A 15,077-nucleotide genomic window follows, 5' to 3' on the forward strand; every position below is an offset into this window, starting at 1 on the left:
AACAAATGATACCAAGAGAATGAAACCAATTAGAAAGTTATTTAAACGTGTATTCTCTATCTGAATTATGATAAAAAAACATTCGTTAACACCTCCATCTTCACCTGGTCCTGGAGAGGCAAAGAAAAGACTGGGAGGTACAAGGAAATGGGAGGGATTAGAAAAATGTTGGTGTAGGTGTCTTTACCTCCTCCTGGTGGTCAGGTAATGAATTCTATAAAAATAAGTAAATCGTGGACTCTCACCACCTTAAAGGGAAAGTCTACACCAGAATTTTTATTGTTTTAAAAGATAGATAATCCCTTTATTACCCATTTCCCAGTTTTGCATAACCAACACAGTTAGAATAATATACTTTTAACCTCTGTGATTATCTTGTATCTAAGCCTCTGCAAACTGCCCCTTTTTTCAGTTCTTTTGACAGACTTGCCGTCTAGCCAATCAGTGCCTGCTCCCAGATAACTTCACGTGCACGAGCACAGTGTTATCTATATGAAATATGTGAACTAACACCCTCTAGTGGTGAAAAACTGTTAAAATGCAATCTGAAAGAGGTGGTCTTCAAGGTCTAAGAAATTAGCATATGAACCTCCTAGGTTAAGCTTTCAACTAAGAATATCAAGAGAACAAAGCAAAATTGGTGATAAAAGTAAATTGTTTAAAATTATATGCTCTATCTGAATCATGAAAGTTTATTTTGGCCTAGACTGTCCCTTTAAGAAAGAAAAATTAAAAGTCCAAACACCAGTCAATAAAAACGCCTTAAAAGGACATAATACTTGAAAGTGATGCAGCATAACTGTAAAAAGCTGACAAGAAAATATCACCTGAGCATCGCTACATAAAAAAGGAAGATATTTTACCTCAAAATTGTGTGAACAGTAATACTTCAGCTGCTGTCCAGCTGCAAGTTGGACAAAAAAAAAAAAAAACAATTGTCAATCAGCATCAACAGTGCTGAGGTAATACTTTGCTTTTGCTGTGAATTCATGAGATTTCATAGAACTTACTTAAAGGGCCATAATACCCAAATGTTTAAACACTTGAAAGTGATGCAGTATAGCTGTAAAAAGCTGACTAGAAAATATCACCTAAACATCTCTATGTAAAAAAGAAAGATATTTTACCTCAAAAGTTCCTCAGTAGCCACATCCCATTGTAAAGGATTTCTAAGCAGCATATTAGTATGTCTGTCCCGGGACAGCCGAAGGGATGAGCCTCGTTCACTCTCATGTTATTTCCCTATTCAGTGTAGGGAAGTTTACAATGAAATCTCATGAGAGTTAAGTGAAATCTCATGAGATCACAGTAAAAGAGTTCATGACCTCAGCACTGCTGATGCTGATTGGCTGCTGTTCATTTCTTCATTTTTTTATATATTTTTTTTACCTGCAGCTGGGAGCAGTATAACAGATGCACACACCCTAAGCTTGTCCTAGGACAAGTATCCTGACTGGCTGCTTAAAGTCTCTTTACAGTGGGGTGTAAATACTTACAAAATTTGAGGTAAAATATCTTCCTTTTTAAATAGAGATGTTCAGGTGTTATTTTCTAGTCAACTTTTAACAGCTTTGCTGCATCAGTTTCAAGTGCTTTAACATTTAGGTATCATGTCCCTTAAAGTTTTAACATCCCCATTCCTAAAAATCCTAAAACTACTACTTTACCATTTTCTTGGTTTGTCCATCTAGGTGAGCATCTGCACATTTCTTTGTGTATGATAAGAGGATAGCAATACTAGTGTGTTCAAAATATTGTATAGCAATATATGTAATCAAAGTGTTTTGATTCTATTTAAACTAAGATTATGAGTGAAAATCTTTCTGAACAGCCTGTGTGCAAGTGAATCTTTTACACAAAAGGGTCTAAGTCAGAAATCAATGGAAAGGGCACTCTACTGCTGATGCTTGCAGGTAGGATGTTGCCTTTGTGCACACAGGTATGCCAGCTGTGTGATGGAAACTCCTGCACCATTTACCCCTTAGGAGTAAGCTTTTGATGAATGAGTATCTTAATGAACACTGGCACTTAAGAATTAAGAAGTGGCAAATTTATGTGTATCCTTTAAAGAGAAACTGAACCCAAATTTTTTCTTTCGTGATTCAGATAGAGCATGCAATTTTTTTTCTTTGTTCTCTTGCTATCTTTATTTGAAAAAGATGCAATTTAAGCTAAGGAGCCAGACATTTTTTGGTTTAGACAACGGGACAGCACTTGTTTATTGGTGGGTGAATTTATACACCAATCAGCAAGAACAACCCAGGTTGTTCACTAAAAATGGGCCAGCATCTAAATATACATTTTTGCTTTTCAAATAAAGATACCAAGAGAATGAATAAAATTTGATAATATGAGTAAATTAGTTGCTTAAAATTGGCTGCTCTATCTGAATCATGAAAGAAAAAAAGTAAATTTATGCTTACCTGATAAATTAATTTCTTTTACGATATGACGAGTCCACGGATTTCATCCTTACTTGTGGGATATTAACCTCCTGCTAACAGGAAGTGGCAAAAAGCACCAAAGCAGAGCTGTATATATAGCCCCTCCCCTTCCCCTCCAACCTCAGTCATTCGGCCGAAAGTATAGGAAGAGAAAAAGGAAAGGCTAAAAGGTGCAGAGGTGACTGAAGTTTACAAAAAATATAAAGAAAACTGTCTTAAAAAGAACAGGGTGGGCCATGGACTCGTCATATCGTAAAAGAAATTAATTATCAGGTAAGCATAAATTTACTTTTCTTTTACAAAAATATGACGAGTCCACGGATTTCATCCTTACTTGTGGGAAACCAATACCAAAGCAAAAGGACACGGATGAAAGAGAGGGACAAGACAGGAACCTAAACAAAAGGCACCACTGCTTGAAGAACCTTTCTCCCAAAAATAGCCTCAGAAGAAGCAAAAGTATAAAATTTGTAAAATTTTGAAAAATTGTGAAGGGACGACCAAGTCGCAGCCTTACAAATCTGTTCAACATCGTTTTTAAAAGCCCATGTGGAAGCCACAACCCTAATAGAATGAGCCGTAATTCTTTCAGGAGGCTGCTGTCCAGCAGTCTCATATGCCAGGCGGATGATACTTTTCAGCCAAAAAGAAAGAAAGGTAGCCATAGCTTTCTGACCACTACGCTTTCCAGAATAAACAATGAAAATGATTGACGGAAATCCTTAGTTGCCTGTAAGTAAAACTTTAAGGCACGGACCACATCCAAATTATGCAACATACACTCCTTCTTAGAAGAAGGGTTAGGACACAAGGAAGGAACAACAATTTCCTGATTAATATTCTTATTTGAAACAACCTTAGGAAGGAATCCAGGTTTGGTACGTAACACCACCTTATCAGAATAAAAAATGAGATAAGGGGGGCGTGTCCAGGCGGCGGCCATGAACGGTCGCACTTTCAGGAGCTCCTGGCATGAAATGGATAATCTGCCGATTCTCTATGCAACACCAGACCACCTAGCTATAAAAATATTGTACATTTAAGCTGTGGGATCTTAGGATCTCGTTGACACTACGTTTGATGTTTCAATGACTGCTGTCTCCTGGACTGGACTGCTGAGGCCCTGGGCGGCAGACTAACAACGGATCTCAGCTCCCCCCCCCCCCCCCCCCCCCCCGCCTGACCGCGGGTAAATACAGTCAAGATTAGACTGTTCTAATACTTTTTCAAAGTTTACCCACCCATGATACTGGCACATATTTAGCACCGTTCAACATAGCTGCTGCTTGCTGTGCGCGATTTGCGGTGAGTCGCTCTTTTGCAGGGACTGTGTAGATGGCGGCCATGTGGGAAGATGAACTGCTTCCGATCCTTGAGGAACATTTTGCTAGGCTAGAGCGATCGCTAATAATGGCTTTTGGATGTTCCGCAAACAGTGATCAGCCTGATAAAGGAGAAGAAGTTGCGCTCACTAGAGGTATATATTTAAGTGGCGTAGTCCCTATAGATCAATGGGAGGATGCGGACTTGACATATGTGAGGAGCGACAACAGTATCATGGCGGACAGACCAATGGAGCAGACACTACAACCTACTCAAGATGCAGTAAAATTATTCTATGCTCCACAGCTTGCAACGGTCACGCACGGGGACGTATATATATATATATATATACGTCCCCGTGCGTGACCGTTGCAAGCTGTGGAGCATAGAATAATTTTACTGCATCTTGAGTAGGTTGTAGTGTCTGCTCCATTGGTCTGTCCGCCATGATACTGTTGGTGCTCCTCACATATGTCAAGTCCGCATCCTCCCATTGATCTATAGGGACTACGCCACTTAAATATATACACAGTCTACTCCCTCTCCCCCTAGAGGGGCTTGCGGCTGAAATATATATATATATATATATATTTCAGCCGCAAGCCCCTCTAGGGGGAGAGGGAGTAGACTGTGTCGGAATGCCGGTACAGCTTTTGCAACTGTTTGGAGTGACATATACCACGGACTTACTTTCATCCCTGTCTTGTTTTGAACTCAATCTTGACGACCATGCACATGCTGGCTCACGCACACTCAATAGAACTGGAGTGGGATAAAGATAAGTAGCCATCTGTATTTGCTTACTGGAGGACGCTATATAGTTAATCTTTCAGACTTACCTGATTTGCAAATACCTCCTAGGGGCTACATTGATACTAACTCACAGTATCCCTATCTGAGAGATGGGGGTTAATATATTAACATTTGTATGTACTATCTATGAGCCCATTAAGGTATCTAACTATAGATAAGGATATTGCCACTACACCCTAGGTCAACCTTTGCTTTATGGGTTCATATGTTAAGCTCGCTGTACAACTACATCCCCCCCCACGTCGCGTAGTTTAAACCTTAGTCAGGCATGACTATGTGAACTCTCCTACTATGACTATATGTGTCTACAAGTGCTCCTGAAACTATTGTTGGGTTATGTTCAATTAAGTGACTGTATACCATGTTTGTATTTAATTTTTTCTCCTTTAGTACGACATTTTATAGTTGTATCGGCTAGAGATATTAGTAGGTGATAAGAGGAACTCAAATGATCTATATGCAAATAATAAGGGGCTATTTATATTGTTATTGCAAACAAGTGTTCATTTAAAGTCAATTAGCTGATTCATGTCAATAGGAGGACCCATGGCAGCAATAAAATTGTCTGTAATATCTTTGAAATATCCTATATAATATCACCTTTTATGGAATTTAATGAACATTCCTCATGAGCAAATCCTGAGAGCAGTAAATTATGACAAATCCTGGGGGCACTTCTAAACTAGAATCCAGTACTTTATATACCCGTAGCAGCTTGCTCTGTGCTGCCCATCATGTGGTCTGCGGCCGAGACGGCGTGGTGGTCCAGTGCGGGACATGGGAGCAGTTATGTTAGCTTTGAGATTTGTCTACATAATAATTCCCATCTCATACAAATGACCTTTATTATTTAGATCCCTGACATGTGTTTGCTAATATTAAATTCATATAAACTCCCTCTAGTGTTTGATTCCATGCCATTGGATGGTTACTGTTTGCAATTAATGAGCCCTGGTTCTACACAGTATCCCTCTCATAAAATCTCACTAATAACAGCACTTCCTTAAACTTGGTAGCACAAAGTAATACAAGTCCCCCCCATTACAGTGTAAAATGACATACAAATAACTAATTTAACATTCTATATCTGTGACAGATTGTTTATATTTTGATAAAATGGCTTGTGAATCAGATTGATTTTTTAGAACTTAAAATCTATAAGTTATATTGTACTAGCCCTTACCTTTTCACTGGTCAGTATTCACAATTGTCGCAGGTTATGTTATGTATCGAGCAGAAGAAATAGCAACTAAAAACAGAACTTTCCAAGATAACAATTTGATATCCATGGAATGCATGGGTTCAAACGGAACCCCTTGAAGAACTCGAAGAACTAAATTCAAACTCCAGGGAGGAGTAATGGGTCTAAATACAGGCTTAATTCTAGTCAGAGCCTGACAAAAAGACTGAACATCTGGCACATCTGCCAAACGTTTGTCAAACAGAATTGACAAAGCTGAAATTTGTCCCTTTAAAGGGACAGTCAACCATAGAATTGTTATTGTTTTAAAAGATAGATAATCCCTTTATTACTCATTCCCCAGTTTTGCATAACCAACACAGTTATATTAATGTACTTTTTACCTTTGTGATTACCTTGTATCTAGGAACCTTCTTCCAGCCCCCTGATCACATGACTGTGACTGTTTATTATCTATTGTCTTAAATTTAGCATTGTGTTGTGCTAGATCTTAAATAACTTTCTGTGCCTGAACACAGTGTTATCTATATAGCCCACGTGTACTTTCTGTCTCTTTGTGTTGAAAAGAGATTTAAAAAGAATGTGATAAGAGGCAGCCCTCAAAGGCTTAGAAATTAGCATACAAGCCTACCTATGTTTAGTTTAAACTAAGAATACCAAGAGAAAAAAGCAAATTTGATGATAAACGTAAATTGGAAAGTCAATTAAAATTAAAAGTCCTATCTGAATAATGAAAGTTTAATTTATACTTGACTGTCCCTTTAAGGAACTTGCTTATAACCCTTTCTCCAAACTTTCTTGGAGAAAAGACAGAATCCTAACTTTACTCCATGAGTAACCCTTGGATTCACACCAATAAAGATATTTACGCCATATCTTAGGATAGATTTTTCTAGTGACAGGCTTTCTAGCCTGTATCAAAGTATTGATGACCGAATCAGAGAATCCTCGCTTCGATAAAATCAAGCGTTCAATCTCCACGCAGTCAGCTGCAGAGAAATTAGATTTGGATGTTGAAAAGGACCTTGAATGAGAAGGTCCTGTCTCAATGGAAGTTTCCACGGTGGCAGAGGACATGTCCACTAGATCTGCATACCAAGTCCTGCGTGGCCACGCAGGCACTATCAGGATCACTGAAGCTCTCTCCTGTTTGATTCGAGCAATCACGCATGGGAGGAGAGGAAACGGTGGAAACACATAAGCTAGGTTGAACAACCAAGGCATCTATCAGTTCAGCCTGAGGATCCCTTGACCGGAATCCGTATCTTGGAAGCTTGGCATTCTGTCGAGATACCATCAGATCCAATTACGGTCTGCCCCATCTGAGAATCAATGAGGCAAATACCTCCGGGTGAAGTTCCCACTCCCCCGGATGAAAAGTCTGTCGACTTAGAAAATCCGCTTCCCAGTTCTCTACTCCTGGGATGTAGATCGCTGACAGATGATAAGAGTGGGCCTCCGCCCAACGGATTATCTTGGATACTTCTATCATTGCTAAGGAACTCCTTGTTCCCCCCTTGATGATTGATATATGCCACAGTCGTGATGTTGTCCGACTGGAATCTGATGAATTTGGCCTGAATCCAACTGAGGCCATGCCTGAAGCGCATTGAATATTGCTCTCAGTTCCAAAATATTGATTGGAAGTAGAGACTCCACCTGAGTCCAAACACCCTGAGCCTTCAGGGAGTTCCAGACTGTACCCCAGCCCAGAAGGCTGGCATCCGTTGTCACTATGACCCACAAGGGTCTGCGGAAACAAGTCCCCTGGGACAGATGATCCGGCAACAACCACCAAAGAAGAGAGTTTCTGGTCTCTTGATCCAGATTTATCTGAGGAGATAAATCCACATAATCCCCATTCCACTGTCCGAGCATGGACAGTTGCAGTGGTCTGAGATGAAAGCGAGCAAACGGAAAGATGTCCATTGCCGCTACCATTAATCTAATTACCTCCATACACTGAGCCACTGATGGCCGAGGAATGGACTGAAGTGCTCGGCAAGTATTTAGAATCTTTGATTTTCTGACTTCTGTCAGAAATATTTTCATGGCTACCGAGTCTATCAGAGTTCCCAAGACAGGAACCCTTGTCTGTGGAACAAGTGAACTCTTCTCTATGTTCACCTTCCAACCGTGAGTTCTCAGGAAAGACAACACTATGTCCGTGTGAGATTTTGTCAGTTGATATGTTGACGCCTGAATTAGAATATCGTCCAGAAAAGGCGACACTGCTATGCCTTGCAGTCTGAGAACCGCCAAAAGAGACCCTAGAACCTTTGTGAAGATTCTGGGTGCTGTGGCCAACCCGAAGGGAAGAGCCAAAAACTGATGTTTGTCCAGGAAGGCAAACCTTAGAAACGGATGATGATCCTTGTGGATAGGAATATGAAGGTAAGCATCCTTCAAGTCCACGGTAGTCATATATTGACCCTCCTGGATCATTGGTAAAATTGTTCGTATAGTCTCCATCTTGAACGATGGGAGTCTGAGAAATTTGTTTAGACACTTGAGAACTAAGATGGGTCTGAAAGTGCCCTCTTTTTTGGGAACCACAAATAGATTTGAGTAAAACCCCCTATCCTGATTTTGGAACTGGACAAATTACTCCCATGATAACAAGGTCTTTTACACAGCGTAAGAACGCCTCTCTTTTTATCTGGTCTGCAGATAATCTTGAAAGATGAAACCTCCCTCTTGGGAGAAAATCCTTGAAATCCAACTGATAACCATGGGTCACTATTTCTAGTGCCCAGGGGTCCTGAACATCTCTTGCCCAAGGCTGGACAAAGAAAGAGAGTCTGCCCCCTACTAGATACAGTCCGGGATCGGGGGCCACCCCTTCATGCTGTCTTAGTAGCAGCAGCGGGCTTCTTAGATTGTTTACCTTTATTCCAATTTTGGTTAGGTCTCCAGACTGATTTAGATTGGGTAAAATTCCCTTCCTGCTTTGTGGAGGAAGAAGAAGTAGAAAGTCCTCCCTTAAAATTCCAAAAGGAACAAAAATTATTCTGTTTACCCCTCATCTTAACAGACTTATCCTAAGGTAGGGCATGGCCTTTACCTCTTGTAATGTCAGAAATGATTTCCTTCAATTCTGGCCCCAAAAGGGTCTTACCTTTAAAGGGAATAGCTAAAAGCTTATGTTTTGATGACACATCAGCAGACCAAGATTTGAGCCACAATGCTCTATGCGCTAAAATAGCAAATCCTGCATTTTTCATCGCTAATTTAGCAATTTGAAAAGCGGCATCAGTAATAAAAGAATTAGCTAACTTGAGAGCCTTAATTCTATCCAAAATTTCATCTAACGGAGTCTCAACCTTCAGGGACTCTTCCAGAGCTTCAAACCAAAAAGCTGCTGCAGTAGTTACTGGAACAATGCAAGCAGTAGGTTGTAAAAGAAAACCCTGATTAAAAAACAATTTCTTTAGGAGACACTCTAATTTTTTTATCCATAGGGTCTTTGAAAGCACAACTGTCCTCAATGGGTATAGTTGTACGCTTAGCCAGGGTAGATATAGCTCCCTCCACCTTAGGGACTGTTTGCCACAAGTCCCGAATGGTGTCCGATATGGGAAACATTTTCTTAAAAGTAGGAGGGGGAGAAAATGGTAAACCTGGTCTATCCCATTCCTTCTTAATAATTTCCGAAATTCTTTTAGGAACCGTAAAAACATCAGTATAAGTAGGTACTTCTAGATATTTGTCCATCTTACACAATTTCTCTGGTGGTATCATAATAGGATCACAATCATCCAGAGTCGCTAAGACCTCCCGAAGCAACAGACGGAGGTGTTCAAGCTTAAATTTAAAGGACATAACGTCTGAATCTGTCTGAGGTAACACATTCCCTGAGTCTGAAATTTCTCCCTCAGACAGCAACTCCCTGACCCCCAACTCAGAACACTGTGAGGGTACATCGGAAATAGCTAATAAAGTATCAGAGGATTCAGTATTTATATTAATACCTGACCTACTGCGTTTACCCTACAACACTGGTAATTTAGATAATACCTCTGTAAGGGTAGTTGACATAACTGCAGCCATCTCCTGCAGAGTAAAGGAATTAGACGCACTAGAGGTACTTGGCGTCGCTTGTGTGGGCGTTAAAGGTTGTGACACTTGGGGAGAATTGGATGGCATAACCGGATTCTCTTCAAATTGAGAATTATCCTTAGGCACACTATCTTGACCTAAAATATGGTCTTTACAATGTTAGGCCCTTTCAGTACAAGAGGTACACAATGTAAGAGGGAGTTCCACAATAGCTTCTAAACACATAGAACAATGAGAATCCTCAATGTCAGACATGTTGAACAGACTAATAATAGCCACAAAAGTCGTTTAAACACTTTATTTATTGCTTTAAATAAAACTTTGAAAAACGTGTACTGCGCCTTTAAGAAAGAAAAAGTGAACAATTTTTCCAAAACTGCTTAAATAACGTTAATTTGCTACCAAAATTCACTAAAACTAATTGGTATATCCAAAAAATTTTGCACCCTTTGAGAAAGGTGAAAAATAAGGCTCTAAAGTGAAAAATATATCAATTTACACAAAAACACCCTCAGTACCTCGCCACAGCACTGCTGTGGCGCCTACCTGCCCCCAGGGTACTTCGGAATGAATAGCCAACACTCCAAGCCAAAGACTACTGTCCAGGAGCAACCGGAGTTAATGCTTGCTGCTTCTCTGTTAGAAGGAAGTGCGCATCTGAGCGAACGAAGACAAGCCCTGCCCCTTATGGCCGAAGTTGGAGTAGGCCCAAACACAACCGCATGGGAAGCGGTTTTTCATACAGCTAAGTGGAACACAAAACACACCCCAAACACATCCCAGCAAGTCATGCTGGATATATAATAACAAATAGCTCAATCGTTTAACTGCTTATCGATTAAAAGCCCTTATGCCTCTCCCAGAGTGTCATATCATGCCCTTATGTCAGAAATATAAAATAAAAACAAGGGACTCCAGTAACACCCTTCTGTGAAACAGGTCTACTGCTTACCCCATTCCCATATAGGGAAATAAATGCCAGGCAGTTCTGCTATATCAAGTCTCTTCAGAAATAAAAGGCTGCACATACCGTAATGCTGCTTGTAGCATGAAACCGGGCTCCACACTGAAGATGTGTCATGTGTTACCTTCAGAAGTCTTGTACGGACCGGCGTGGATCTTAGTTACAACTGCTAAGATCATCAACCTCAGGGCAGAAATCTTCTTCCATAACCCCCTGAGGAAAATAGTACACACCGGTACCATTTAAAATAAAAAACTTCTTGATTGAAGAAAATAAAACTAACACCTCACTTTACCTCTTCCTAGTATAACACAGGCAAAGAGAATGACTGGGGGTGGAGGGGAAGGGGAGGGGCTATATATACAGCTCTGCTGTGGTGCTCTTTGCCACTTCCTGTTAGCAGGTGGTTAATATCCCACAAGTAAGGATGAAATCCGTGGACTCGTCATATCTTTGTAAAAGAAATTTGGGTTCAGTGTCCCGATAAGTAAGGTAATAACTGTACAGGACCAGGTACTTAAAGGGATACTAAACCTACATTCAGCCTCCAATCAGCAAGTGCTACCCAGTTTTCTGAACCAAAAATGGTTTGGCCTCAAAGCTTACAGTCCTGCTTTTCAAATAAAGATAGCAAGAGAATAAAGAAAAATTGATAATAGGAGTAAATTAGAAAGTTGCTTAAAATTTCATGCTTATCTGAATCATGAAAGAAAAAATGTGGGTTTAGTATCCCTTTAAGGGTTATTCGCCTACAATTAACAGGATGATGAATATATTTACACCACCGTACACTTCAGTCTATACCGATCATCATAAAACAAACCACAACTATCTTTTACCTTGTCTGTGTCATTGGGCAAAATCATTTAACCACAAGATGTTTTTGTGTGTAAGGATCCCTATGTTATTATACAAACAACAGATGTTCGACTCGAATGTGTGTTTGCTAAAGCTAAAACTATAGAGTTTGTAATCTAACTTTCTTGTTCACTACATTCTATCACTTGCATCTCAACATCAGTCATCACACCCTCATTTAACATTACGTCCTGTTATATCCTGATCACTGATATAGGTTTACATAAATGCAACTGGACATTTTGAAAAGCATTACCAATCTATCAGTATAATATCTATTGTAATGGCTTTAAAGGGATAGTAAACTCAAATGTTTTCTTTCACGATTCAGATAGAAAGTTGCTTAAAATTGCATGCTCTAATTTACTCCTATTATCAATTTTTCTTTGTTCTCTTGCTATCTTTATTTGGAAAGCAAAAATGTAAGCTTAGAAGACAACCCATTTTTGGTTCAGACCTGGGTTGCACTTGCTGAGTGGTGGCTAACAGTTAACCACCAATCAGCAAGTGCAGCCCATGTGCTGAATTTAACAGGGCCGGCTCCTTAGCTTAGATTCCTGCATTTTCAAATAAGGATAGCAAGAGAACAAAGAAAAATTGATAATAGGAGTAAATTAGAAAATTGCATGCTCTATCTGAAACATGAAAGAAACAATTTGGGTTTACTATCCCTTTAAATTTACTTTTCAATGAGTTAACGTGTTTGATGAACCACCATCAAGCCATCAGAAACCATCTTAGATTACAAACAGCCATGCTCAGATCACAACATTTTCCTAGCATCATTAAAATGAACCAATAGCATTTTACGCAAATTAACAAATACAATATGATTATTTTAATGTCAGTTCATAACTGTAATTATATATTTGGGGCATTATATAAAATTAAAATTCTATTTTGAGACAAAATGATAGAAATGGGGTCAATCAATTCATGACAAGGCATAAAAAGTTATTTGCTCAATTTTGCACAAAGTTCTCCTTTCTCCTGGGGAGCTAAAATAGAGACACTGTAGCATGTGGCTTGATACAAACAGCTTCATTTTGCACAACAAACGTGCAGTGATTTACTCAAACAGTTTAAGGGCCCCTAAACTCAACATTATCGTTTCATGATTTAAATAAAGCATGCAAATTAAACAAAAAAACTTTCCAATCTACTTCCATTAGCAAAACGTGCACAATCTTTTTATTCACACAATTCTGAAGTTCCATCTCCTCCTGAGCATGGGCAAATGTGCACAGTACATAAATACTGTATATGCATTTTGTGATTGCTAAGAAAGGGAAATTGGATTAAATTTGCCAGAAAATATTCTACTGCTCATTTTAAATTCAAAGTAAGTGTCATTGCATTGTGTTTTTATTGTGTATATGCCAATTATTCAATTTTATTGTATTTAGTTGTCCTTTAAGTTATTTATATTTATTGTCTGCCTCCCCAAGTGGTGCTGTGTGGGGGAAAAAAACCCTGAAGGAACCACAACCAATTTTTAGCAGTGAGATCATTTAGATTGAGCATCTGAAGGTCACACAAGCTACTTTAAAGGGACATGAAACCTATTTTTTTTCTTTCCTAATTCAGATTATCACATTTGTTTTGTTCCCTTAGTATCCTTTGTTGAAAAGGATACTTAGGTAGGCTCAGAAGCTGCTGATTGGTGGTTGCACATATATGCCTTGTGTTAGTAGCTCATCCTATGTGTTAACTAGCTCCCAGTAATGCATTGCTGCTTTAACAAAGGACACTAAGAGATCGAAGAAAATTAGAGATAGAAGCAGATAGGAAAGTTGTTTAAAATTGTATCCTCTATCTGACCAATGAAAGAGAAATGTTGGGTTTCATGTACCCTTAAGTAAACAGCTATTAGATCTGCTTTTATTGAGCAGTACACGGGGGGGGGGGGGGGAGCTAAATTAATGCAAATTTGAGCATTTAGCACTAACAAAAGTATTAACTACTTGCAATTTAAAAATGAAAAGAACAAAGTTCTGTTATTTTACTTACCATTTTGGTGACACTGTGTCATCACATCCGAATATCCAGCTGTGAGTGTACTATACAATTAGAAAAAAAAAAAGTGTTTTATATATAAATTAAGTCCAACATACATCTGTAACATGTTTGTGATATTTGTAAACATTTGTACAACTTTTAAAGAGACAATATATTAAAGGGGCAAACTAATCAAATGTAATTGTATGATTCAGATAGAGCATGCAATTTTAAATAACTTTCCAATTTACTTCTATTATCAAATTTGTTTTGTTCTTTTGGTATTCTTTGTTAAAGAGTGAACTCAGGAGCAGCAATACACTACTGGGAGCTAGATGAACACATCTGGGGAACCAATGACAAGAGGAATATATGTGCAGCCACCAAATCACTGCTGTTAATGAGTCTAACTAGACTTATTCTTCAATAACTAAATGAACAAAACAAAGTTGATCATAGAAGTAAATTGGAAAGTTATTTAACCTTGCATTTAAATGTGCAAGTTTAATTTTGACTTTACTGCCCCTTTAATTAGAAAAATTCAGTAAAAGCACATATTGCTACTCTAGCCACTGAGACAATTCATTTAGTGATGATCAAATATAGACCTTAGGATTAGCTCCATTTAAAGTGATTGTAAAGTTTAATGAATAAGTACCCGGTAACTAAAAGTTATCTTAAAGGGACACTAAACCCAAATTCTTTCTTTCATGAAACAGATAGAACATGCAATATTAAGCAACCTTCTTGCTATCTTTATTTGAAAAAGAAGGCAACTAAGCTAAGGAGCCAGCCAATATTTGGTTCAGGCCTGGAAAGCACTTGTTTAAGTGTGGGTGCATTTAGCCAACAATCAGCAAGCACAACCCAGGTTGCAAACCAAAAATGGGCTGGCTTCTAAACTCACATTCTTGCTTTTCAAATAAAGATAGCAAGAGAATGAAGAAAAATTGATAATATGAGTAAATTAGAAAGTTGCTTAACATTGCATGCTCTATCTGAATCATGAAAGAGAAAAATTGGGTTCAAAGTCCCTTTAATCCCTTAACGACCAACGACGTATGGGGTACGTCCTGCAAAAAAATGCAGTTAATGACCGAGGACGTACCCCGTACGTCGTCAGCTAAACTGAGCGCTGGAAGGGACTGCCGGGACAGGATTGATCACTCCCCCAAGAGTGATCACTTCCGGTTTCGCTTTATGTGGAGCCCGGCAGTCTAGCAGAGCATCAGAAGCGATCAGAAAGGCTTCCAATGCTCTGCCTGTGTGCCAAGTGCCTCGTGGGTTTTTATTTTTAAAAAGTATTTTATTATAACAAATAAAAGCCCCATATAGCCCCCCTCCCCCACCACCATGAGGCTTCCAAGATGGTGATGCCCAGTGCATCATGGGGCCTCTGGGGGTGTCCCTAGCCTGC

The 15,077-nt window shown here is 39.1% G+C and overlaps 1 protein-coding gene across 1 annotated transcript in view; it reads right to left on the bottom strand.

Moving 5' to 3' along the window:
• The window catches only part of PGAP1 (post-GPI attachment to proteins inositol deacylase 1), a 703,705-nt gene that overhangs the window by 506,601 nt on the left and 182,027 nt on the right, over positions 1-15,077 (bottom strand). The window contains exon 12 of the mRNA XM_053698557.1: positions 13,673-13,722. Coding sequence (XP_053554532.1) covers positions 13,673-13,722 — 50 coding nt within the window. The remainder of the gene's footprint in view (positions 1-13,672; positions 13,723-15,077) is intronic.

Source organism: Bombina bombina, chromosome 1 (assembly GCF_027579735.1).
Source record: "Bombina bombina isolate aBomBom1 chromosome 1, aBomBom1.pri, whole genome shotgun sequence".
NCBI lineage: Eukaryota > Metazoa > Chordata > Amphibia > Anura > Bombinatoridae > Bombina > Bombina bombina.